Source organism: Schistocerca gregaria, chromosome 1 (genome assembly GCF_023897955.1).
Source record: "Schistocerca gregaria isolate iqSchGreg1 chromosome 1, iqSchGreg1.2, whole genome shotgun sequence".
Lineage (NCBI taxonomy): Eukaryota > Metazoa > Arthropoda > Insecta > Orthoptera > Acrididae > Schistocerca > Schistocerca gregaria.
The window spans coordinates 446338777-446365935 of NC_064920.1; the positions used below are offsets into that span (position 1 = coordinate 446338777).

A 27159-nucleotide genomic window follows, 5' to 3' on the forward strand; every position below is an offset into this window, starting at 1 on the left:
TTTTATGTCTTCTTTTTGACCAATTAGAACACTGTATCGTACATATTTGATGAGTTGGAAACATCTAACTGGTCAGCGTGGCGTATTGTTACCGAAGGGACCTGGGTTCGATTCTCGTGCAGGTCGGAGATTTTGTCCGATTGAGGAGTGAGTGTTGTGCTGTCTTTACGTCCCTGTAGCCAGCAATGACATTCCACTGTTGAGGAGGTAGTATGGACACGTCCCGACAGGCAATAAATATGAACAAAAAGTAATCTATGTTGTATTGAAAGGTTAAGTAACTATTGAGAGGAAGAGGAGTAAAGTAACTGCGTGGCACATGATTTTGCAGGTACTAAATACTGATTCCTTACGTTAAAAATACGCAAAACGGTGTGTCTGCAGGAGCTGCATCCTCGTGTTTGGAGTGCCTGACAGATAATCATAATTTTCTTGAAAAAGTTGAATTAAAAAAATGTCCCTACATTTCAGTTGATATACAGCTTTCATTTACTTGCACCGGTGTCAGTTTTAGGAACTCTCAAGTAATATCTTTTTTTTTTTCAGGTAAAACTGTGCTACCGTTAGGAGATAGTCATACAAAAGGTTTGTGATGGCCATTCCACGTTAACTTTAGCAGTGGTGCTTATTGAAATGCCTTTGAAAGGTAAGTTACAGTAAATGTGAAGCACTTTTTACAGACAAATTTTAACTTTTATTTAAAAAATTAGTTATTACAGAAGATGTTTGCTGATTCTGCTTTCTGTTGCTCACTTTTGTATCTCGTCGACGTCCACACATTAGGAAAAGTCCCATAAGGCACCCGGAGACATCTCTGCTATACCTCCTTGCATTCCTCTTAGCCAAACGGGAAATACCTGGAAAGAAAAAGAAGTAGAGAAATCAGTGAAACCGGCAACATATGTACGTGATCAGATGAACACAAGTTCGTATGATTATCAGTTCGTAACAAGTTAATAAATAAGTGATCCAGAATGTAAGTGCGTTCCGCAATAAACTTCTCTTGTATTTGGATCTTGCAGGAAACAACATGAGCCTTCCAGGTACATGTGCGTCAGATTTACGTGCCGTGAACCGTGATCATCAACAGTGTTGTCAAGGTATTAGTTTAAACACTGGAATCTAAAGTATGCAATAACGTTGCTCATTATTACACCGGTGGCTTACGAAACACTTGTGAGTCCAATTCTTCAGTACTGTTCATCTGTCTGGTACGCTTAATAGGTTGGATTGATAGGAGTGATGGAGAAGACCAGATGAGCAGCGGCACGTTTCGTCACGGGACTGTTTAATAAGCGCACAGTGACAACGTCGAGAAAAGCAGAGAAATTAAATCTTACTCGGAAGTTTTGCGACAGCCGTTCTTTTCACGTAAGATCATCGAATGAAGCAAGGATGATAGCGATTCCAGAAGTGCGATCTACCGTGCACTGTGGGTTGGCTTGCGGAGTATACAAGTACATACGGATGTAAGTGTATAAATCAGCAAACTACAATATCTGATACGTCTATATCGACCTCTTGTGTGAAACGTGATATTACGGGAATAATTTCGACAGATTAAGAATTTTATGCTTCCTGTCAGATATATTAATATTTTCGCTATGATTTCCCAAAGCTTTTCTTAATACAGATCGTATTACAGCATGCCAATAAAACATGGCCGAGATCTCCTACGAGGAGTGAATGTTCACTGCAAGTGGGAGAGTCTATAACAGGCGAGCATGATAACACGCGTGTTCCAACCTTATTCTCAAAAGAGGTGCTACATTTCTCATCGGAACGTACTTTTGGCTGTATCACCCTTTTGTTGTGTGATGTGCTAGAACGAAGCGTACTTCAGTATTTTAGCCACCGCTGTGGTTCCACTGCAGGAATGCCTATTTATCTGAAATGTACGGAAAGTACGGAAGCTAACCTGTACAAGTAGTGGCCTCCTTGCCTTTATGGTGCCCCTTCTTAGCCACCTATCACTTCGTTGTTCGTTACACTTTGACCATTTTAAATGAACGATTGTATTTTAGTTTTCGGCTTTCATTGTTAATTCTACTTCTCGACAAATTCACACTTTATGCCGAACGGGAGTCGATTCAGACTAACTTTTACAGGATACCAGCGGAGTCAAACAAGCACACATCAAGGACTGTAAGCGAGATATACTGGCTAGACTAAACCTTGGGTACTAGAATAAAATGAGTTTGTGTACAGTTGTCCGTGGAAGGTGGTCTGACTTATTACGAAACATAATTATTATAATAGTGATTGTCATTTTTCCTATTAATTAAACGCTGAAACTAAACTTTGTGATTATTTTTATAATATAACAAATCCTAAGAACTTTGTAAAAACACACAAATTATAAATAAAGGCAATAGTTGTAAATGTAGCAATAAATAAATAGCCTGGGTCCAGCACACAATGTTGAATATGTCATGAACGTTAAACGGGCACAACTGCCATCGGTCATCTGACTGGTTTGATGTGGCCCACCACGAATACCTCTCTTGGGCCAAGCTCTTCATTTCAAAGTAGCACGTGCACACTGAGTCTTCAGTTACTTGTTGGATTAGCTCCTAGGACTAATGGTTAGTTCAGTTATTACAATATAGTGCATTTTCATCTGCAGATGATGAAGAAAAAGATGAAATGTATGATGAGATAAAAGAAATTATTCAGGTAGTGAAGGGAGACGAAAATTTAATAGTGATGGGTGACTGGAATTCGTCAGTAGGAAAACGGAGAGAAGGAAACATAGTAGGTGAATATGGATTGGTGGGAAGAAATGAAAGAGGAAGCCGTATGGTAGAATTTTGCACAGAGCATAACTTAATCATAGCTAACACTTGGCTCAAGAATCATAAAAGAAGGTTGTATACATGGAAGAATCCTGGAGATACTAAAAGGTATCAGATAGATTATATAATGGTAAGACAGAGATTTAGGAACCAGGTCTTAAATTGAAAGACATTTCCAGGGGCAGATGTGGACTCTGACCACAATCTATTGGTTATGAACTGTAGATTAAAACTGAAGAAACTACAAAAAGGTGCTAATTTAAGGAGATGAGACCAGGATAAACTGACTAAACCAGAGGTTGTAGAGAGTTTCAGGGAGAGAATAAGGGAACAACTGACAGGAATGGGGGAAAGAAATACAGTAGAAGAAGAATGGGTAGCTTTGAGGGATGAAGTAGTGAAGGCAGCAGACGATAAAGTAGGTAAAAATAGGAGGGCTAATAGAAATCCTTGGGTAACAGAAGAAATATTGAATTTAATTGAGGAAAGGAGAAAATATAAAAATGCAGTAAATGAAGCAGGCAAAAAGGAATACAAACGTCTCAAAAATGAGATAGGCAGGAAGAGCAAAATGGCTAAACAGGGATGGCTAGAAGACAAATGTAAGGATGTAGAGTCTTATCTCACGAGGGGTAAGATAGATACTGCCTACAGGAAAATTAAAGAGACCTTTGGAGAGAAGAGCACCACTTGTATGAATATCAAGAGCTCAGATGGTAACCCAGATGGTTCTAAGCAAAGAAGGGAAGGCAGAAAGGTGGAAGCAGTATATAGAGGGTTTATACAAGGGCGATGTACTTGAGGACAATATTATGGAAATGGAAGAGGATGTAGATGAAGACGAAATGGGAGATAAGATACTGCGTGAAGAGTTTGACAGAGCACTGAAAGACCTGAGTTGAAACAAGGCCCCGGGAGTAGACAACATTCCTTTAGAACTACTGACAGCCTTGGGAGAGCCATTCATGACAAAACTCTACCATCTGGTGAGCAAGATGTATGAGACACGCGAAATTTCCTCAGACGTCAAGAAGAACACAATAATTCCAATCCCAAAGAAAGCAGATGTTGGCAGATGTGAAAATTACTGAACTATCAGTCTAATAAGTCACAGGTGCAAAATACTAACGCGAATTCTTTACAGACGAATGGAAAAACTGGTAGATGCAGACCTCGGGGAGGATCAGTTTGGATTCCGTCGAAATGTTGGAACACGTGAGGCAATACTAACCTTACGACTTATCTTAGAAGAAAGATTAAGAAAAGGCAAACCTACGTTTCTAGCATTTGTAGACTTGGAGAAAGCTTTTGACAATGTCGACTGGAATACTCTCTTTCAAATTCTGAAGGTGGCAGGTGGCAGGGGTAAAACACAGGGAGCGAATGGCTATTTACAATTTGTACAGAAACCAGATGGCAGTTGTAAGAGTCGAGGGGCATGAAAGGGAAGCAGTGGTTGGGAAGGGAGTGAGACAGGGTTGTAGCCTCTCCCCGATTTTATTGAATCTGTATATTGAGCAAGCAGTAAAGGAAACAAAAGAAATACTCAGAGTAGGTACTAAAATTCATGGAGAAGAAATAAAAACTTTGAGGTTTGCCGATGACATTGTAATTCTGTCAGAGACAGCAATGGACTTGGAAGAGCAGTTGAATGGAATGGACAGTGTCTTGAAAGGAGGATATAAGATGAACATCAACAAATGCAAAACGAGGATATTGGAATGTAGTCAAATTAAATCGGGTGATGATGAGGGAATTAGATTAGGAAATGAGACACATAAAGTAATAAAGGAGTTTTGCTATTTGGGGAGTAAAATAACTGTTGATGGTCGAAGTAGAGAGGATATAAAATGTAGAGTGGCAATGGCAAGGAAAGCGTTTCTGAAGACGAGAAATTTGTTAACATCGAGTATAGATTTAAGTGTCAGGAAGTCGTTTCTGAAAGTATTTGTATGGAGTATAGGCATTTATGGAAATGAAACATGGACGATAAATTGTTAGGAGAAGAAGAGAATAGAAGCTTTCGAAATGTGGTGCTACAGAAGAATGCTGAAGATTAGATGGGTAGATCACATACCTAATGAGGAGGTATTGAATAGAATTTGGAGGAAGAGTAGTTTGTGGCACAACTTGACAAGAAGAGACCGGTTGGTAGGACATGTTCTGAGGCATCAAGGGATCATCAATTTAGTATTAGAGGGAAGTGGAGGGTAAAAATCGTGGAGGGAGACCAAGCGATGAATACACTAAACAGATTCAGAAGGATGTAGGTTGCAGTAGGTACTGTGAGATGAAGAAGCTTGCACAGGATAGAGTAGCACGGAGAGCTGCTTCAAACCAGAGCTGCATCAAACCAGTCTCAGGACTGAAGACCACAACAACAACAACAGTGCATTTTCAACTTTCATTATGTTATAACTGCTGAATTTGTAAGATGCATGAGCAAATGGCTAATAGGTCAGTGATAGTTTGACAAAATAAAAAAAAGAGGTATTCATTGTTCTTAAAGTTCTAGCGCGATTGAAGTAACAGGGCACAGAGAACACTAGCTTGCTTAGAACCTCCCGAACATATTATGCGTTTCTACAATATTAGATCGTAAATGGTTAAGGTTGTGTTGCTTTGCTATTTGCTACCTTAATATAAATATCTCACCTGAGTGTGAAATGATATTCGAATGTTACCAGTATAATACGAAACGTTCCGCAAAAAAATCTTTATAGGACCATTTTTGCTCACAAAACTAAAGGTTAAGAAATTTAGAGCTGAGGTAAAGACGACTGTCTAATGTGTGTATGACGTAAATTCGATTTTTTACCAGGTGTAATATTTTACTGAAAAATGAATTTCCGTGTTATGCGCAGTAGTTTTACCTTTTTCACTACCGTTGCAAACATTTTAGAATTTTACTTTGTCAGTTTCGTACTTCCAATGTCACATATACTATGTGATCAAAAGCATACGGACTCCTGGCTGAAAATGACTTACAAGTTTGTGGCACCCTCCATCGGTATTGCTGGAGTTCAATGTGGCGTTGGCCCAACCTTAGCCTTGATGACAGCTTCTACTCTCGCAGGCATACGTTCAACCAGAAGCTGGAAAGTTTCTTGGGGAATGCTGTATTGAGGAGAGGTATCGATGTCGGTCGGTAAGGCCTGGCACGAAGTTGCATTCCAAAACATCCCAAAGGTGTTATATATGATTCAGGAGGACTCTGTGCAGGCCAGTCCATTACAGGGATGTTATTGTAGTATAACCACTCCGCGACAGGCCGTGCATTACGATAGGTGCTCGATTGTGTTGAAAGATGCAATCACCATCCCTGAATTGCTCTTCAACAGTGGGAAGCAATAAGGTACTTAAAACGTGAATGTAGGCCTGTGATGTGATAGTGCTATGCAAAACAAGCGATGCAAGCCCTATCCATAAAAAAAACCATGACCACGCCGTAACACCACCGCCTCCGAATTTTACTGTTCGCATTACACACGTTAGCAAATTGCATTCATCGGGCATTCGCCATAACCACATCCTGCCATCGGATCGCCACATTATGTACCGTGATTCGACGACACAATGTTTTTCCACTTTTCACTCATCCAATGTTTACGCTCCTTACACCAAGCGAGGTGTCGTTTGGCGTTTAGCGGCGTGATGTGTGACTTATGAGCAGCCGCTCGACCATCAAATCCAAGTGTTCCCACCTTCCTCGTAACTGTCATAGTTGTTACAGTGGATCCTGTGTAATGGTCTGGATAGATGTCTGCCTGTTACACATTATGAGCCTCTTCAACTGTCGGCGGTCTTCTGTCAGTCAGTAGACGGGGTCGTCCTGTACGCTTTTGTGCTGTACGTGTCCCTTCACGTTTCCACTTCACTATCAAATTTGAAATAGTGGACCTAGGGATCAATAGGAGTGTGGAAATCTCGCGTACAGACGTATGGCACAAGTGACACCCAATCACCTGACCACGTTCGAAATCCGTCAGTTCCGCGGAGCGCCCCATTCTGCTCTTTCACAACATTTAATGACTACTGAGGTCGCTGATGTGGAGTACCTGGCAGCAGGTGACAGCACAGTGCACATGATATGAAAAAGTACTACTTTTGATCGCATAGTCTATAGAGGGTGAAATGTATTTAAACCGACAAACTCTGGGAGGTTGCAGGGGACATCAAAACAATTATTTTTCCGTAATGTCATTTTTTCCTATGAGGAGTATTTAAACGGGTAGAGGAAGATTTCTCTGAGGGCAAATTAATTAAACCAACAAACACTTTCCCATTTTTTGATGACCAAGAGACAACACATTAACACAACCTAATTTCAATTACAGTAGATTATCAATAATGCCGTCCGCAGCTCGTGGTCGTGTGGTAGCGTTCTCGCTTCCCGCGCCCGGCTTCCCGGGTTCGATTCCCGGCGGGGTCAGGGATTTTCTCTACCTCGTGATGACTGGGTGTTGTGTGATGTCCTTAGATTAGTTAGGTTTAAGTAGTTCTAGGTTCTAGGGGACTGATGAGAGTAGATGTTAAGGCCCATAGTGCTCAGAGCCATCAAAAATGCCTCCATTGACACGTAAACAAAGGTTACACCGTCGGATCATGTTATGTCTGACACGGGCAAAAACCCCAGGAGTGTCCTGGATTGTTCCTGCTGCTGCTACTATCCGGGCAACCAGACCCTCTTCTGATGCAAGAGGAATTGCGTAAACAAGGTTGCGCATCTTTTCCGACACAAAAAATTCCGGAGGGTATACATCTGGGGATGGAGCCGGCCATGGTACAGGACAACCTCTGCCAATCTACGTTTCTGGGAACCGTCGGTCCAGGAATCGACGCACACGACGACTGAAATGTGCCGGCACCCCGTCGTGTTGGAACCACATGCGTTGTCTTCTAGGGGGCGGGAAGTCTTCCAGCAATTCTGGCGAGAAAATTGTGATAGTGGGTGCCATTTAATGGCCTAGGTAGCAGACACGGCCGAATTAAACAGTCCCAACAACACCGACCCACACATTAACGAAGAACCTCACTTGATGAGCGCTAGTAAACGTGCCATGTGGGTTATCCTCACTCCAAATATGCGAATTGTGCATGTTGAAGACTCCATCACGCCCGAACGTTGCTTCATTGGTAAACAACACAGAGGATGGAAATGTAGGATGCATTTCACACTGTTCCAGGTACAACTGCGAAAACTGTGCTCTGGCTGGATAATCAACTGGTTCCAGGTTGTGGACACGGTGCAAGCGAAATGGACGTAGCAACTGCTCTCGAAGGACTGTTCTTACATTCGAATGATTCGTCCCCATGTTACGTGCAATTACACGAGTGCTGATTGAAGGATCCCGCTCCACATGCTGCAAGACAACTTCCTCAAATTGCAGCGCTCTTACCGTCCGACGGCGTCCCTGTCCAAGTATTTTGCTAAATGACCCGTCTCACGCAGACGTTGGTACACAGCACCAAAGGTCGTATGATGCGGGATACGGCGATTAGGATATTGTTGTTGATAAACCCGCTGTGCAGCTCTTCCGTTGTGGCGCGCTACGTAGTACGCACCAACCATACCAGTGTACTCACTCTAGGTGTATCACTCCATTACTAAACAGAGACAACGCATACTACACTGGTGGACAGCAGTTGCCTACATCTGAAGATCGTAATACGACCTCTAACAACTGAAGAGCGTAATACGGCCTCCACCGGTTTAAATAATCCTCATAGGAAAAAATGACATTAGGGAAAAATATTTGTTTTGATGTGCCCTACAGCCTCCCAGTGTTCGTCGGTTTAAATACTTTCTACCCTGCATAGTAATCGTTGTTCAGTTGAATTCTGGTGCTGTCAGATCTTCTGTACAAGGATATGGTAATATTGTGTTTAGGATACCTCTAAATGTGAAGATCGAGATATACTGAAGTTCAAACTCTAAATACAGAACGCTATTAAAAATCAGCTGACATGAATCAGCGTAATTTCTCTGAATGTTCTTTACAGGAAATTTATGAGTACCATCTTTCCCCCATTGACAAGATTTAAATTATTTAAATCTATATTATGTCTTGATAAAGTATTAAGACTCTTGAGTACGAGGGTGTGGAAAGGGGAAGTACCTTTTTTTAAATTCTGGACGACGAAAACCTACGCATGCACATAGAGTTGTTGCGTGTGAGAGGAGGAGAGTAGAAGGAGAGAAGCACCATGCAAGTGCTTCCAGAACTCTGTAGTATATGGTGAGAATACCACCTTCGAACTGTTCGTTGAATAGGCAGTATACAACGAGAACGTTGGTCACCAGTAAGATATACGATAATTAGAGAGAGATTAAGGGGCTACCAAGTAAGTAACATCAATCAGTAAAAGTTCGTTAATCGAACATTATTAGAGGAGAAATTTCATAACGTGCCAAATCAACGTTAGAGCGAATATTCAAGTGAATGTGTATCGGTAATATTGTACACGTGACGTTTTATATTTTCTTGATGGTCTTACTAGAGTGAAAGTAAAAAATAAACAACGCCAGACTGGTTTAATTTGACTCTTAGTTATTAAATTTGTTAGTGGTTTCAATTGTACTGAGGCTAAGCAACAATACAGGCATGCACAATAGGGTCATAAATAATGAACTACGTGGTGTTAATTAGAGCTGTAGACGAAATATGTTAATTCTCCCTATCCCAAGTTAACTCTAGTGCGCATTACGTAGAAGCACACTGTCAAAAACTTGATTAAACTCAAACACAAATGTTCTGAAAACAGTTACTTAGTAGGAGTGAATCTGAAAGAAATAAGAATAAGGTTTAAGGCCCCATCGACGAGGTGGTCACTAGAGAAGGAACGCAAGATCAGATAGAAAACGGATGGGCCTGGAAGTCGGGTGTGGCGTTTCCAAGAATTCGTCCAGAAAAATTTCGAGAATCATAAGAAAACGTAAGTCCGAATGGACTGACTGAGATCTCACACTCTCGAACTGGTCACATTGTTGTTTTGATGGGCGACATACTTGTAGAACGTTGCTGAGCTGAGGAAGGGAAATGTACTAAAATTTTTGCCAGAGTGTCATTGCTACATGAATGTCATTTCAACGCCGGCCGCGGTGGTATCGCGGTTCTAGGCGCGCAGTACGGAACCGTGCGGCTGCTACGGTCGCAGGTTCGAATCCTGCCTCGGACATCGATGTGCGTGATGTCCTTAGGTTAGTTAGGCTTAAGTAGTTCTAAGTTCTAGGGGACTAATGAGCACAGTAGTTGAGTCCCATAGTGCTCAGAGCCTTTGAACCGTTTTGTCATTTCAAGTACGTGCTATACTATGGTGTTCATATTTTACTGGTTGAAACTGCTATTAGCATTTGAGTTAGAAATAAGCTTACATTCGGATACAGGAAGTGATCTCTAAAAGAAACGGAGAAAACGAATGGATATCAAAGTAAATATTTCAGATATTAAATTTTTCATTGTGCGGCCAAGGTCTTGTTGCTGTGTAATTACTCAGAATGTTTTAACTTTATCTGTAACTACTGAAATTTTGCAATTTTTCATTAATTTTACGAGGGACAGTTCATAAATTATGCACAGTAACATTTTTACTCATGCGTTTGTTTTCTTTTTTCAATGTCTTTACAGTCCTTCAGTATAGTCTTCCTGCTTTTCTATGACTGAATCAAAACGTCTCAGAAGCTCTATTATACCCTTCAGGACACCACTTCTTATCATCTGTCGAATGGTTCGGGTAACGGTGGTAGAAAGCACTTCCCGGAGAAAGATAACGACGTCCAGGCATGGGTTTTTTCTGTTTCGAGATCAAGTCGGTGTCTGATAGACTCATGTCCAAGCTGCAGGAAGGAAGTGGCAACACTTACCATCCGCATTCGCGCAGTTTCATGGATATGTGAGCAAGCATTGTCGTGGAGATTGAGTGGCACAGTCTCGAGCAACTGAGGTCGGCTTTTGTGCATTTTTCTGCCCAGGTTTTGCATGAAGTTACTGTAATATACTGCTGTGACACTTGTTCCACGTGGGACTCTATCTGTCATGATTTCTTGGTGATCATAAGCAAAAATCATAATTAGCTGGAGCTCTGATTGAGCGCGTCGAAATTTTTTTGTACGTGGAGAATCTGAAACTCTCGACTCACTGGACTGTGATACCAAGTCCTGTTCAAAGTCTCTAATCCACGTTTCATCAATAGCCACAATTCGACACAAGAAACCTTGACCTTCCCTCGAATCGTTGTTTGAGCAGGGCGGCAATGTCCAGGCGTTTCTGCTTCCCTTCAGCAGTCAAGTAGTGTGGGATCCATCTCACACAAATTTTTCTCTTCTTCAAACAATTTGTCAGTATACGAAATACTGACGTTGGGGTAATTCCTGTGGCTCCAGAGAGTTTCTCACAAGTCGTACGGCGATCTTCTTCTACAGCATCTGCCACAAGTTTCACAGTTCGTTCATCTGCTGCCGTTTTGACCTTTCGGGTCTTTGATTATCGACTATGCTGATACGACTACCACGAAAATAGTTAACCCAACGTGAAACTGTACTAAGGTCCACCGTAAAATCATCACAAACTTCACTTAATGCACTATCTATTTCTGTCGGGTTCTGGTCGTTTAAAGTTTAGATCTTGATGCACGTCCTCCAGTCTTCAACAGTCACAGTAACCGAGACTCCTGCAGGCTCTATCACTATGTCTCGCAAATTTTATGTTAGAGTACACAGCGAAAAAAACAAAAAACAAGTGATTTTTCCTCAGTCTCCCAACTACATCTGACGTAATTTTCAGTGCACAGCAATACCAACGAGTGCATTATTTATGAAATGTCCCTCTTCGTTTTATTGAATTAGAGTAGCGTGAGTGATTGCATTTTTGTCTGATTTATGGTTACATCCGGATTTATCATAGGTACGTACATTTGTTAGGTATTCCTGCCTTATCACTGCCCCATTTGGTACACTTCCTCTTTAACTTGCGGCATTACACATTTCTTGATGTAAATTACTACTAACTGACTGCCTTTTTACGGAGCTTTTAGAAAATAACAAGGAGCTTCATCTTAACGTCAATTACGAATTTTTTTATAAGCTTACCTACTAATGACATCACCTCTACAATTTTACTTGAAGTAAATTTCATAATTTTGCAACTTCCTTTTTCGGGTAATTTCTTGAATCTATTTAACCAATTTGGAGAAGCCTTGAAACCAGTAATGTTCATCTCACAATTCAGAGAGCCCAGTCTTCACGACCTACCTCGGTAACGGTGCATGTAATGTAACGAAATGTTCTAAATATTTCAAGCCGCTTTTCTTTCACATTTTTGCGAGTTCCATTTTGGTGCTTATTTCGTGTTTCGTACAAATCTTTTTTCCATTTATACATTTCGTTTTCATATTTTACTAAACGAAGCCGGCTTTGGGCACTGCGTAAATTAAGCGTTTTCTTCCTCCCTCATTTAATCAAAAATTTACAGTCTTTCCTTTTTAATTGGAAACTATTACTACAGAGTTTTCTTTGGTCTTGGGAGGTACTCTGGTTTTGCTCTGGACTTTAATTACCACAAGAATCACCGTTTGAAGCACAATTCACGAAGTCGTTGGAGTCATTTCCTGATTCTTAAAGTATTTCCATAATTTCTAACGAAATGTTGATACGTTGTTGCAATGAATGTCCAAGAAATTAGCTAACAAAGAACACATTTTACGAGAAGTAGGTGACAGCGATTGCATACCACAGTCTTCACATTTCACTTTTGCGAAGCTCAAAATATTAGCTGGGTCCCAGATCACTGTGAAACGGAGGAACTTGCACAAAACAGATGCTATTAGCAAGCATATAAAAAAATCAGTGCATATAATAAATTGTTGATGGTGGACAGAAACCAGCCACAATTTGGTTTTACCTCACTTTATTTAAAAAAGTACCGATGCTGTTTCGAATTTTTCACAGTTCATTATCAGACGCTTTTTCATTAAAATGATACACTGGTTTCCTGCGAGCTGCCCTTGGATAAACAATAATTCACAGTTACAAACATGTAACAATGTTACTATTAATTTCAGTAGGCCAATGTTCGATATAAGAATAAACCAAAGCCGAGTTCGACATACGAGGTACCAAACGTCTCGCAGGAGACACAAATGCAGGAGAACGTTCTCAGACACACAGTGGGGCAAAAGGTATTGCAGTTCGAATGGGCTCTAGAAATCTCGATACAACGCAGAGCGCGATACGGTACAGAGCCTGCTTGATTAACCATATGACATTTCATTTGGCCCGAGTGAATGCTAGCGATATGCTGGAGAATGTGAACTAGCCACAACAAAAAGCTGTTGCTCTGCTTAAAATTTAACAATTTCGAGAAACACAGGAGCAAACAGCATTAAATACCACTGTACCAACTCGCGTTGTATTTGAACAAATTTGCAAAACAAAAGTTATCATTTAGTATTCATGGATGCATTAACATTTGTGGTGATATTCAAGTAACGCTGATAGTCAAAGGCGAAAATTTTGTCACTCAAAAAAATATTTCTTGGGTCTTAACGCAGTACAACATTTTATTCGTTTATTAGAGGCTGTAATGACTTATCAAGTATATCCAAAATAATCATTTAGTCCCCGTTCGCATATTAGATAGAGGAATTGTGAGTTTTTAATGAGCTCCAAAATGAGATGGCAACATTCAGATGAAACAGGAAAGAAATTAACAGTTAAGTGCCTAATACATGAAATAACTCATCTTAAAATGGTAATAATTGCATGTATGAAATAAATTGCAACAGCAAGGCCTGTCATGTAAATATAAGGGACTATCAAAAAAATTTCGTTCGAGGGTCACAATAAACCCTTGCCTACGTACTGGCGCTTATATCCCCGCATCGAACTCGCGTTGGGTTGCGGATACACTGCAGCAACATCTCCAAGCAGGCCATGGTGGCCGAGCGGTTCTAGGCACTACAGTCTGGATCCGCGCGACCGCTACGGTAGCAGGTTCGAATCCTGCCTCGGGCATGGATGTGTGTGATGTCCTTAGGTTAGTTAGGTTTAAGTAGTCTAGGGGACTGATGACTTCAGATATTAAGTTCCATAGTGTTCAGAGCCATTTGAACCATTTGAACACCCCCAAACGGAAACATTTTGATCACCCCTAGTAGTACGAACAGGTGCCACCAGACGGCATTAGGAGCAAAGGCTCAAGAATGGGTCTGAACCTTTATTGCAACATTTTTTAAATATCGTTAGAAGCCTTCTAAGGACCACGTGAAACAATTTCTTTGTCTTTTCTTTCATCTTCGCCCAAAACTCTCATTTTCTCAAAATAAGCTCTTTTCCGTTCATCTGGCCGTTTAACACAAATTTTTTTCTGTTTGTTTTAGCTTCCTGGAAATCTTTGAATTGGTCCCTGTTGAGTAAGATCCCTTGTTCAGTCTCACTTTCTTTTAAGTCCCTTTTTGTCTTGCCTCTCCATCCATTTTCTTTGTTGCCCATTTCGCTGTTTTGAAAAAAAGAAAATGCTTGGATCCTCTTTTCTAATGTTTTCCGCCGTTCTGAGATATCCACAGGGAACAACACATTTTTACGTGATGTTATCTATTATTGTAGGGCAGAATGAGTATATTTCCTTATTTCATCTCAAAACCAATTTGCCGTCTTTGTTCTTGATTTTATCTAATATTTATTGAAGGATTTATCTTTCTATTATTTCTTTCTGACCCATAGCCGACTTCTAGCTCTACAGCTGTATTATAATGCATTAATATCCTTAGAAAAACATTTTTTATTTTACAGATTCCTCAATTTCGTGTTAGCTATTTTGGTTTTTTCAATCCTATCGTAGTAGCTTCTTTTTCATTTTTTATGTTTGTATTTTCATCCAGAAATTTAAAGCTGTCTGTTCTCTTCACGCTGCCATGTTTGGTTTTTAAAATTCTCGGCGGGTTACTTTCATTGATTGTGTTCTCTGTCTTTTAAAATAATATTTTATTTATTTATTTTTTGCTGCTTTCACATTCGACAGCACACTAGAATATGGTACGGTGTTTGTTTTAAGCTTATTTTATTATTAACGTTGGTGGCGTATAGATAGCGCTAAGATATTTTGTTAGCATAGTACCAGAAAAAGTCGCTAGAGTGCGGGGGAATCGATGACTCAGCTGAAACCGAGTTTTTCCAAACTGTGACGTATACTGCTGGAGCGATTCAAGTTGTGCTCAGGATAGTTGGAAGCAGATACTAGAAGCCAGTTATCATGTAAATAAAGAGGAAATTGTACAAATTGGAGTCGGCGCTTTGTTTGTGCTCGCAGCAGGTTGTACGTTGCGAGCAGCGAGCGCTACGTACTGGGCAGCTGGGCAGCGCAGCTTGATGCCTATCTGCGAGGCGAGGAGAGGCGAGGCGCTCACCCGCTGCCGCTGAAGGAGTTTGAGCTGGCGCTGGACTGGCTGTAGGAGCCGGAGGCGGGGCCCAAGCCTTGGCCGCCTGCGCCACTCTGGCTGGACGCCTGGCTCTCGCTGTGGCTGCCCGAATTGGAGAACCCGCTGCCTCCGCCACCGACTCCCAGGCCACCGAAGGGGCCGCCGGGCTGCAGGAAGCCGCCCGGTCCCAAGGGGTACAGGCTGCGCGCCGGCCGCTCCTCCGTCTCTGAAACACAGGCGTCGGATGCTTCGTTCACATTTTACCATCAGAGGCAGTAAATCTTGCTGCTCTGACAAAATAATCTGTTGCACTGTACACTTAATGACAAAAAAAGTGAAGCACCCAGAAGACATGGTCAAAGGTCGGTGTAACTTTGTAACTGTACACTCCATCGGTGGGCACATGAATAAGAAATGTTGCAGTTTTCTGTGACAGGTAGAACGCCTGCAGGGTGCATTAGTTTTGCCACATCTACACTACTGGCCATTAAAATTGCTACACCACGAAGATGACGTGCTACAGACGGGAAATGTAACCGACAGGAACAACATGCTGTGATATGCAAAAGGCTAGCTTTTCAGAACATTCACACAACGTTGGTGCCGGTGGCGACACCTACAGCCTGCAGACACGAGGAAAGTTTCTAACCGATTTCCCATATACAAACAGAAGTTGACCGGCATTGCCTGGTGAAACGTTGCCTCGTGTAAGGAGGAGAAATGCGTACCATCACGTTTCCGACTTTCATAAAGGTCGTATTGTAGCCTGTCGCGATTGCGGTTTATCATACAGCGACATTGCTGGTCGAGATCCAATGACTGCTAGCAGAAAATGGAATCGGTGGGTTCAGGAGGGTAATACGGAACTCCGTGCTGGATCCCAGCAGCCTCGTATTACAAGCAGTCGAGACGACAGGCATCTTATCCGCATGGCTGTAACGTATCATGCAGCCACGTCTCGGTCGCTGAGTCAACGGATGGGGACGTTGGCAAGACAACAACCATCTGCCCTAACAGTTCGACGACGTTTGCAGCAGCATGGACAATCAGCTCGGAGACCATGGCTGCGGTTAGCCTTGAGACTGCATCACAGACAGGAGCGCCGGTGATGGAGTACTCAACAACGAACCTGGGTGCACGAATGGCAAAACGTAATTTTTTCGGATGAAACCAGGTTCTGTTTACAGCATCATGATGGTCGCCCCCGTGTTTGGCGACATCGCGGTGAACGTGCATTGGAAGCGTGTATTCCTCATCGCCATACTGGTGTATCACCCGGCGTGATGGTATGGGGTGTCATTGCTTACACGTCTCGGTCACCTCTTGTTCGCACTGACGGAACTTTGAACAGTGGACGTTACATTTCAGATGTGTTACGACCCGTGGCTTTACCCTTCATTCGATCCCCGCTAAACTCTATATTTCAGCAGGATAATGCACGAACGCGTGTTGCAGGTCCTGTACGGGCCTTTCTGGATACAGAAAATGTTCGACTGCTGCCTTGTGCAGCACATTCTCCAGATGACTCCCCAATTGAAAACGTCTGGTCAATGGTGTCCCAGCAACAGGCTCGTCGCAATACGCCAGTCACTACTCTTGATGAACTGTGGTATCGTGTTGAAGCTGCATGGGCAGCTGTACCTGTACACGCCATCCAAGCACTGTTTGACTCAATGCGCAGGGGTATCAAGGCCGTTATTACGGCCAGAGGTGGTTGTTCTGGGTACTGGGTACTGATTTCAAAGGATCTATGCACCCAAATTGCGTGAAAATGTGATCACATGTCAGTTCTAGTATTCTATATTTGTCCAATGAATACTCGTTTTTCATCTCCATTTCTTCTTGGTGTAGCAATTTTAGTAGTGTAGTTTTAGTAGTGTAGTTTTTCTATGAGGCCTGATAGGGTACGTAAATGAGGTAAACGTGTGAAATACACGGAAATGTCACGAACTCACGTGAGACGCATTATCAGCACCCAACAGAGATTGAAATGAGGCTCACTGTGGGTTTCCCATGTACAAGCTGGTCGCATCGAGAAATTCTGGGGCAATTGCACGTAATAGTGGCCCAGTGTTGAACTGCATGGGAATGTGACAGCAAGAATACTCGTCAAAGTTCCAGTAGACCATGTATGACCACCACAAGGGAGGTTCGCTGTAGCCAAGAACATCGTAACCCACCAACATCTGTGCTTGCCGTCTGAGAAAAAATAATGGACTCCCTATAAAACAATGCCAATTGCCATTGACTAGCAGCAGCTGGGTTGGGGAATTCATGTTCCATATGTAGGCCACCATTAACACCAGAACATGAACGGCTGCATTTGGAGAGGTGCAGTGACCAGAGAGCATGGATTGCTGATGAATGGCGTCACACAGCGTTCAGTGACGGATTGCGGTGCCGTACCTCCCGGCACGGGGAGAATAGTGGCACTTGGAGAAAGAAACCCCGTTCTTCCAATGTTTTTAAGAGTCAAATCTCTGTTACTTCTATCGTCATGGTGTGGGTAGGCATCGTATATGATTTCAGATCGTAACTCATAGTGACTGGGGGCCTCTGAAGGCACAGACATCCTGTAGCCTCATGCGTTTCCTCTCATGTGGCAGTATGCTGGTGCCGTTTTTCAAGAGGACAATGATAGTTTACACATGACACATATCTCTGTCAATTGTGTAAATGACGTTGAGGTACTCTTGCGCCCAGCAGACATTTCTCCGATGAAACTTTTTTTGAGTGACCAGTCTTCTCCGGTTTGATGTGGCCTGCCAATAATTCCTCTCCTGTACGAACATCTTCATCTCAGAGTAGCTCTTGCAACATACGTCATCAGTTATTTTCTGGCTGTATTCCAGTCTCTGCCTTCATATACAGATTTACCCTCCAGATCTCCCTCAAGTACCATGCAGCTATTGTTGATAGCCCTTACCAACCTTTCCCTTCTTCTTGTCAGTTTTTTCCATGTATTCCTTTCCTCGTTGATTCTCCGGACAACCTCCTCATTCCTTAACAGTCCACATAATTTTCAACATTCTCCTGTAGCACCACATCTCAGTTGCTTCGATTCTCTTTAGTTCTGACTTTCCCACACTCATGTTTCGCTATCGCACAATGCAGTGCTCGAAACGTACATCCCTAAAATTTTTTTTTCCTCAGGTTAAAGCCTATGTTTGATACTAATAGACTTCTCTTGGACAGGAAAGCCATTTTTGCCAGTGCTAGTCTGCTTTTGACTTCCTCCTCCTTCCGTCCGTTATGGGTTATTTTGCTGTCTATGTTGCAGAATTCCTAAACTTAGTCTGATTCTGGATTACGAATCCTGGTGTTGTGTTTATCGATGTTCTCATTTCTGCTACCTATCATTGTCTTTGTCTTTTTCCGGTTTACTTCCAATTCATATTCTGTACTCAGTAGATTGCTCACTCCATTCAACAGTTACTGTAATTCTTCTCGCAGTCGCTGTGGATAGCAATCTCATCAGCGAATTTTATCATTGATATCCTTTCACACTGAAGTTTTACCCCACTCCTGAACCTTTCTTTTATTTCCGTCATTGCTTCTTAGACGTACGGATTAAACAGTAGGGGCGAAAGATTAGATGTCTGTCTTACACTCTTTTTAATCCGAGCACTTCGTTCTTTACCTTCCATTCTTATTGTTCCCTGTTGGCTCTTGTACATTCTGCCTATTACCCTTCTTTCCCTAAAGCTTACCCCTACTTTTTTCAGAATTTCGAACACTTGCACTATCTGACATTGTCGAACGCTTTTTCTAAGTCGACAAATCCTATGAACGTGTCTTGATTTTTTTAGTCTTGCTTCCATTATCAACAGTAATGTCACAGCTGTCTTCACCTTTCCTAAAGCCAAACTGATCTTATCTAGCACATCTTCAATTTTCTTTTCGATCATCTGTGTATTATTCTTGTCAGCAACTTGCATGCATGAGCCGTTAAGCTGATTGTGCGATAATTATCGCACCATTCAGCTCTTGTAGTCTTTGAAATTTTGTAGATGATATTTTTCCGAAAGTCAGATAGTATATCGTCCGACTTACATATTCTGCACATCAATGTGAATAGTCGTTTTGTTGCCACTTTTCGCAATGATTTTAGAAATTCTGATGCAATGTTATAGTCCCTTCTGCCTTATTTAACCGTAAGTGTTCCAAACCTCTTTTAAATTCTTGTTCTATTGCTGGGAACCTTATCTTTGCTGTATCGACTCCTGTTTCTTCTTCTACATCTTTATCAGACAAGCGTTCTCCCCAGAGAGGCCTTCAATGTACTCTTTCCACTTATATGCTCTCTCTTCTGCATACATCAGTGGGCCGGCCTCTGTGACCGAGCGGTTCTAGGCGCTTCAGTCTGGAACCACGCGGCTGCTACGGTCGCAGGTTCGAATCCTGCCTCGGGCATGGATATGTGTGATGTCCTTAGCTTAGTTAGGTTTAAGTAGTTCTAAGTTCTAGGGGACTGATGACCCCACATGTTAAGTCCCATAGTGCTTGGAGCCATTTGAATTTATAACAGTGGATGCCCGTTTCAGTCTTAATGTTACCAGCCTTGCTTTCAACATCACCAAAAGTTATTTGGCTTTTCTATATGTTTAGTCAGTCCTCCCGACAGTCATTTCTTTTTCAGTTTCTTCATATTTCCGATGCAGCGATTTTTCCTTAGCTTCCCTGCACTTCCTACTTATTTCATTCCTAAGTGACTTGTATTTCTATATTCCTGAGTTTTCCTGAGCATTTTTGTACTGTCTTTTTTCATTGATCAACTGAACTATTTCTTATGTTACCAATAGTTTCTTCACAGTTATCTTCTTTGTACCTATGTTTTTCTTTCCAACTTCTGTGATTGAGGTTTTTGGAGATGACCATTCCTCTTCAACCGAACTATCTACTGGTTATTCAGTATCGCAATATCTATAGCCTTGGAGAACTTCAACCGCACCTCTTCACTCCTTGGTACTTCCGTATCCCACTTCTTTGCGTACCTATTCTTCATGACTTGTCTCTTAAACTTCAGCCTTCTCTTCATTATTACTAAATTGTGGTCTGTGTGTATATCTGCTCCTGGGTAGTCCTTAAAATGCATTATCTAATTTCGGAATCTCTGCCAGACTATGATGTGATACAAGTGAAATTTTCCCTTATTTATCGGCTTTTTCCAATTTTTCCAAGTATAACTCTTCGTCTTGTGATTCCTGAACAGAGCAATATCTATTACTAACTGATATTTATTGCACAACTCAATTAGTCTTTCTCCTCTCTCGTTGCTGATACCAAGCCCATATTGTCCGGTAATGTTTTATACTACGCCTTCCACTATAATCGCATTCCAGACCACCATGACTATTAGATTTTCATTTCCGTTTACGTACTGAGTTTTCCGTTAGATATCTTCTTACTCTTTCTCTGTCTCTTCATTTTCCGCTTGCGATGTTGATATGCATACCTGAAATATCGTTGTCGGTGTTGGTTTGCTGTAGATTCTGATGAGAACAACATCACTGAACTATTAACAGTAACTCACTCTCTACCCTACCTTCCTATTCGTAACGAATCCTACTATTGTTATACCATTTTCTGCTGCTGTTGATATTACGCTGTAATCATCTGACCACAAATCCTTGTCTTCATTTCATTTCCCTTCACTGGCACTCACTATATGTAGAGTCAAACTTCCAGAATGAGATTTTCACTCTGCAGCGGAGTGTGCGCTGATGTGAAACTCCTGGCAGATTAAAACTGTGTGCCAGACCGAGACTCGAATTCGGGACCTTTGCCTTTCGCGGGCAAGTGGTCTACCATTTGAGCTACCAAAGCACGACTCACTCCCCGTCCTCACAACTGGCCTTCAACTATTAAGTTTCCCAAGTTTTCTGAACTTCATAGATATCCAATATTTTAAAAATTTACTGTCAATCCCTACTTATCGTATTCTTCTAATAATTTTCTTAGTATGAAGCAGAAATCATCTTTTCACTAGCCACCACTACCTGATTATCTGCGAAGTACAACGTGTACATGCATTAGTCCTTTCTCACCTGAATGCATTTCTTGTAGAAACAGGATCATTGTTTTAACCTTTTTGTAATTCTGAAACACTATGACGAATTTTTGTTTCCCTCTTTGATTATAAGAATGTGATTCCTTTTTTATTTCTTTCTTCTGTACGGCCATTTTTAGTTTTGTATAAACGTTGTTAAGGAAACATCAGAAATTAATTTGTTGTAAATGGTGGAATATTATCTGAAATAAAAACAATTTTGTGAAATTTGTACAGTAGACACAATAGCAATGTCGTGGTCTTAATGTTATATCGAGTCTCCGATAACATCTGAGTGGGTAAAAAGGACTCTTTGGTGTGCGTGCGGTCTCTGACAACATAAGTGTTCCATAGGGATATGCGACATAAATGGTAACTGTGGCACGGCGAATACGAGTAGCTAATTTTTTGTGGTTGCGAGAGGCAATGCAAGTTCCAAGGGTCACTGTTACTGGTGGCTTCTTATTATACTTCAAGAGTAATAAAAGGAATGGTATCGTTTGGCCGCAGTAAGTACAAAAAATGATAATACATTATAGGAGTAATTGTAAGTGTTGTCGCTTAGGTATTGCTTCGGGCCTGCAGCGTCTATGAAATGTACGTAAGACCGGACGACTTCAGACTTTCAGCTTTAGAAACGGCTTGTCGGTGTTCTGAGTGATGTAGGCAGTGTAATCCTAGTTTGAACTTTAATTTTAATTTCATAGTGATCATTATCTCAAGTTATTATTACTTGGAACAAGATCTGTGTTCCGAGAGTTACATTAGGATTGAAAATTTTTATTAATATAAAGGATAATAACTTTATCAGAAAAAAGCTAATTTTTTACGGAGTTGAAAGTCCTTATGTTGCTAATTAGTTAAGGTCATTTAATTAATTTTGTGCTAAAACAGTAATGACTAACTTTTGAAACCAATATGGTATTTAAAAGAACTGTCGAAACTGTTAAATCTGACAATTCACAGTAAATTTTATTTCTTTTTTAACAGTAATAATTAATTTTGTATGCTTTTGCTCATTTTTAAGCATTGATGTCATGACAAACATATTCCAGGATTGCCATGGTACTTTGATGTTGCTTTGAATTCACTACAACATTTAAATTTAATAACATTGAGATGGTTTCTTAAGTATTCGGAAACATAAGTCAAAATTCATAACAGTAAAGATTGTAGTGTGGTTACACTATAGGAACCGTCGAGCATTGCAGGCATTGGTTCCGAAAAATCTCGTGAAATCAGAGGAAAGGCTCGCTCGTAAGTTCCAAAGTATTACCAGTAGTCCGAATAGCACAGTGACTGTGTGTATGGAGTTATGATTTATATAATGAGAACTGCATCGGTTGCTTGTTTTTTGATACTTAGTACAACGCGTTTAAAAATTCATTCTCATTTACAAGTGCATTGTATATTTGTTTACATGCCTGATGTTTCCATTTGTTTTTCTGCCTCTCTTGCCTCATTTTGGAGTTAAAAGGTATTGTGCCTCTGTCATTATACACACGAATCACAGGGCGCAATAGTCGAGCAGCTTCGCATAGGCCACACATTTCTGTAGTTAGCGCTAGCAATGTTTGAAGTGCTGTTCAGAGCAACGGCAGTGCACAGTGAATAATTGGAAACGAGAGTTTTGGAGTGATGAAGTACGCTTTAACCTGTGGCAATTCGATGAACGGCTATGGAGGAAACTTGTCGACAGGGCAACGAGAGCTGTGACTACTCATTTTGGAGATTAAGTAGTCGCTTCAGCTGTGTTTAATCTTTTTATCAGATCAGAGCCGGTTTGGTGGCATTGAAGATCATCCACTACGTGATAAGAGTTAACTAGCCCAGGACCTGAAAGCCAGTATTCGTTGTCAGACCAAACGAATAAACCGCTAAATGGCGGTACGTCAATGAATCGAAATCACTCGGGCGTAACGATCCAAGATCAACTATTTTGGATTTGGATCCCAGATTCTGATTCATTGACGTATCGCCATTGAGCGATCTGTTAGTCCCGTTTGGGAACGAGTACTATTAACCATGTTCTGGGCTACTTCGCTCCAAACCCCGGTGTCCAAAATGAATGGCTTCTGTAGTTTCTGCTCTTCTACATCTACATTTACATACATACTCCGCAATCCACCATACGGTGCGTGGCGGAGGGTACCTCGTACCACAACTAGAATATTCTCTTCCTGTTCCACTCCCAAACAGTACGAGGGAAAAATGACTGCCTATATGCCTCTGTACGAGCCCTACTCTCTCTCATCTTATCTTTGTGGTCTTTCCGCGAAATGTAAGTTGGCGGCAGTAAAAACCTACCAGTAACAAATCTAGCAGCCCGCCTCTGAATTGCTTCTATGTCCTCCCTCAATCCCACCGCATAGGGATCCAAAACGCTCGAGCAGTACTCAAGAATAGGTCGTATTAGTGTTTTATAAGCGGTCTCCTTTACAGATGAACCACATCTTCCCAAAATTCTACCAATGAACCGAAGACGACTATCCGCCTTCTCCACAACTGCCATTACATGCTTGTCCCACTTCATATCGCTCTGCAATGTTACGCCCAAATATTTAATCGACGTGACTGTGTCAAGCGCTACACTATTAATGGAGTAATCAAACATTACGGGATTCTTTTTCCTATTCATCTGCATTAATTTACATTTATCTATATTTAGAGTTAGCTGTCATTCTTTACACCAATCACAAATTCTGTCCAAGTCATCTTGTATCCTCCTACAGTCACTCAAGGACGATACCTTCCCGTACACCACAGCATCATCAGCAAACAGCCGCACATTGCTATCCACCCTATCCAAAAGATCATTTACGTAGATAGAAAACAACAGCGGACCTACCACACTTCCATGGGGCACTCCAGATGAACATTCACTATCGAGGACAACTTACTGGGTTCTATTACTTAAGAAGTCTTCGAACCACTCACATAGTTGGGAACCAATCCCATATGCTCGTACCTTAGGAGTCTGCAGTGGGGCGCCGAGTAAAACGCTTTCCGGAAGTCAAGGAATATGGCATCCGTCTGACACCCTTCATCCATGGTTCACAAGATATCATGTGAAAAAGGGCGAGTTGCGTTTCACAGAAGCGATGCTTTCTAAAGCCGTGCTGATGCACGGACAGCAACTCCTCTGTCTCAAGGAAATTCATTATATTCGAACTGAGAATATGTTCGAGAATCCTGCAACAAACCGATGACAAGGATATTGGTCTGTAATTTTGAGGATCCGTCCTTCTACCTTTCTTATATGCAGGTGTCCCCTTCGCTTTTTTCATATCGCTCGGGAGTTTACGTTGGGCAAGTGATTCGCGATAAATGCAAGCTAATTAAGGACCGAATGCAGTAGAGTGTTGTTGTTGTTGTTGTTGTTGTTGTGGTATTCAGTCCTGAGACTGGTTTGATGCAGCTCTCCATGCTACTCTATCCTGTGCAAGCTTCTTCATCTCCCAGTACCTGCTGCAACCTACATCCTTCTGAAGCCGTTTAGTGTATTCATCTCTTGGTCTTCCTCTACGATTTTTACCCTCCACCACCCTCCAATACTAAATTGATGATCCCTTGATGCCTCAGAACATGTCCTACCAACCGGTCTCTTCTTCTTGTCAAGTTGTGCCACAAACTCCTCTTCTTCCCAATTCTGTTCAATACCTCCTCATTAGTTATGTGATCTACCCATCTAATCTTCAGCATTCTTCTGTAACACCACATATTCGAAAGCTTCTATTCTCTTCTTGTCCAAACTAGTTATCGTCCATGTTTCACTTCCATACATGGCTGCACTCCATACAAACACTTTCAGAAATGACTTCTGTGTTAACAAATTTCTCTTCTTCAGAAACGCTTTCCTTCCATTGCCAGTCTACATTTTATATCCTCTCTACTTCGACTATCATCAGTTATTTTGCTCCCCAAATAGCAAAACTCATTTACTACTTTAAGTGTCTCATTTCCTAATCTAATTCCCTCAGCATCGCCCGAGTTAATTCGACTACATTCCATTATCCTCGTTTTGCTTTTATTGATGTTCATCTTATATCCTCGTTTCAAGACACTGTCCATTCCGTTCAACTGCTCTTCCAAGTCCATTGCTGTCTCTGACAGAATTACAACGCCATCGGCAAACCTCAAAGTTTTTATTTCTAATCCATTGATTTTAATATCGACTCCGAATTTTTCTTCTGTTTCTTTCGCTGCTTGCTCAATATACAAATTGAATAACATCGGCGATAGGCTACAACCCTGTCTCACTCCCTTCCCAACCACTGCTTCCCTTTCATGCCCCTCGACTCTCATGACTGCCATCTGGTATCTGAACAAATTGTAAATACCCTTTCGCTCCCTGAATTTTACCCCTGCCACCTTCAGAATTTGAAAGAGTACGCTCTGTAAAACCGAACTGGATTTGCATCCCTGATACTGATTAACTGACGTACCGCCATTCAGTTAGTCTCGTTTGGGAACGAGTACTAGGAACCATGTTCTGGGCTACTTGAAGGAAGACTGGGCTGCCATTTCTGTACTTCAGACACCTCATTGGAAATGTCTCCAGCAGAATTCAAGCCGTCGTAGAGGCGAAGGATGGACGCACGTCATTTTAATATCTAGGAATACAAGCCAGAATACATCTGACCAGATTGCGTATGCGTTTAATCTCTACACGTCGATAACTTAGCATGGGTGGTAGAGAATGATGACACGCTACAGACACACAGTTCTACGTCATGGCGCTGTCACAAACCCAAGCGGTTTATATGAAAAAAAAAAAAAAAGGATTCAAATGGCTCTGAACACTATGGCACTTAACATCTAAGGTCGTCAGTCCCCTAGAACTTAGAAGTACTTTAACCTAACTAAGCTAAGGATATCACACACATCCACGCCCGAGGCAGGATTCGAACCTGCGACCGTAGCGGTCTCGCGGTTCGAAACTGAAGCGCCTAGAACCGCACGGCCACACCGGCCGGCTGTAAACAAACAGGACGGGTGTTACGTACCAGCTGGCCTGGCGGCCACCGCTCCGGCAGCGACGGCCAGGGCAACTGCGATCAGCGCTGCGGCTCCGGGCTGCATGGTGTGCTGGGCTGAGGTGAGCTGTGGCGAGCAGTGCGGGTGCGCCGCTGGCGGCCGGGCCCTATATACGCGGGCGGGGCGGCGCCCTCTCGCGACCGGGAAAACCTGTCGCGCCTCGCTTGACGTCAATCGGCCATTGTTGCGCCGCCTCTGTGTGCAGCCCGCTCCGCCGGTCTACCCGCTACTGGTGGACGCGGCCGCTGCTTTTGGGCGAACAGAACCCTATCGCCAACGGCTCTGTGAATGCTACCATTCCGATAAGAAGGAGCTGTGCGTAGTCTCCTCCCCCATGTCAGTCGACTTTTTGGAAAGTACTAGTTATCAGTTTAATAAGTCACAGCTGCAAAATACTAACACGAATTCTTTACAGACGAATGGAAGAACTGGTAGAGACCGACCTCGGGGAAGTTCAGTTTCGATTCCGTAGAAATATTGGAACACGTGAGGCAATACTGACCTTACGACTTATTTTAGAAGAAAGATTAAGGAACGGCAAACCTACGTTTCTGGCATTTGTAGCCTTAGAGAAAGCTTTTGACAATGTTGACTGGAATACTCTCTTTCAAATTCTGAAGGTGGCAGGGGTAAAATACAGGGAACGAAAGGCTATTTACAATTTGTACAGAAACCAGATGCTAGTTATAAGAGTCGAGGGGCATGAAAGTGAAGCAGTGGTTGGGAAGGGAGTGAGATAGCGTTGTAGCCTCTCCCCGATTTTATTGAATCTGTATATTGAGCAAGCAGTAAAGGAAACAAAAGAAAAATTCGGAATAGGTATTAAAATCCATGGAGAAGAAATAAAAACTTTGAGGTTCGCCA

General features: G+C 41.9%; 1 protein-coding gene across 1 annotated transcript; it reads right to left on the reverse strand.

Moving 5' to 3' along the window:
* Nucleotides 1-671: 671 nt before the first annotated feature.
* Nucleotides 672-26390, reverse strand: LOC126351962 (pupal cuticle protein 36a-like). The gene is made up of 3 exons (XM_050002648.1): nt 26265-26390; nt 15198-15435; nt 672-857 (listed from the first exon to the last, which is right to left on the reverse strand). Exons 1-3 carry the CDS (start codon nt 26338-26340, stop codon nt 839-841), a joined length of 333 nt encoding a protein of 110 aa, XP_049858605.1. The 5' UTR covers nt 26341-26390; the 3' UTR covers nt 672-838.
* Between the last annotated feature and the right edge of the window lie 769 nt (nt 26391-27159).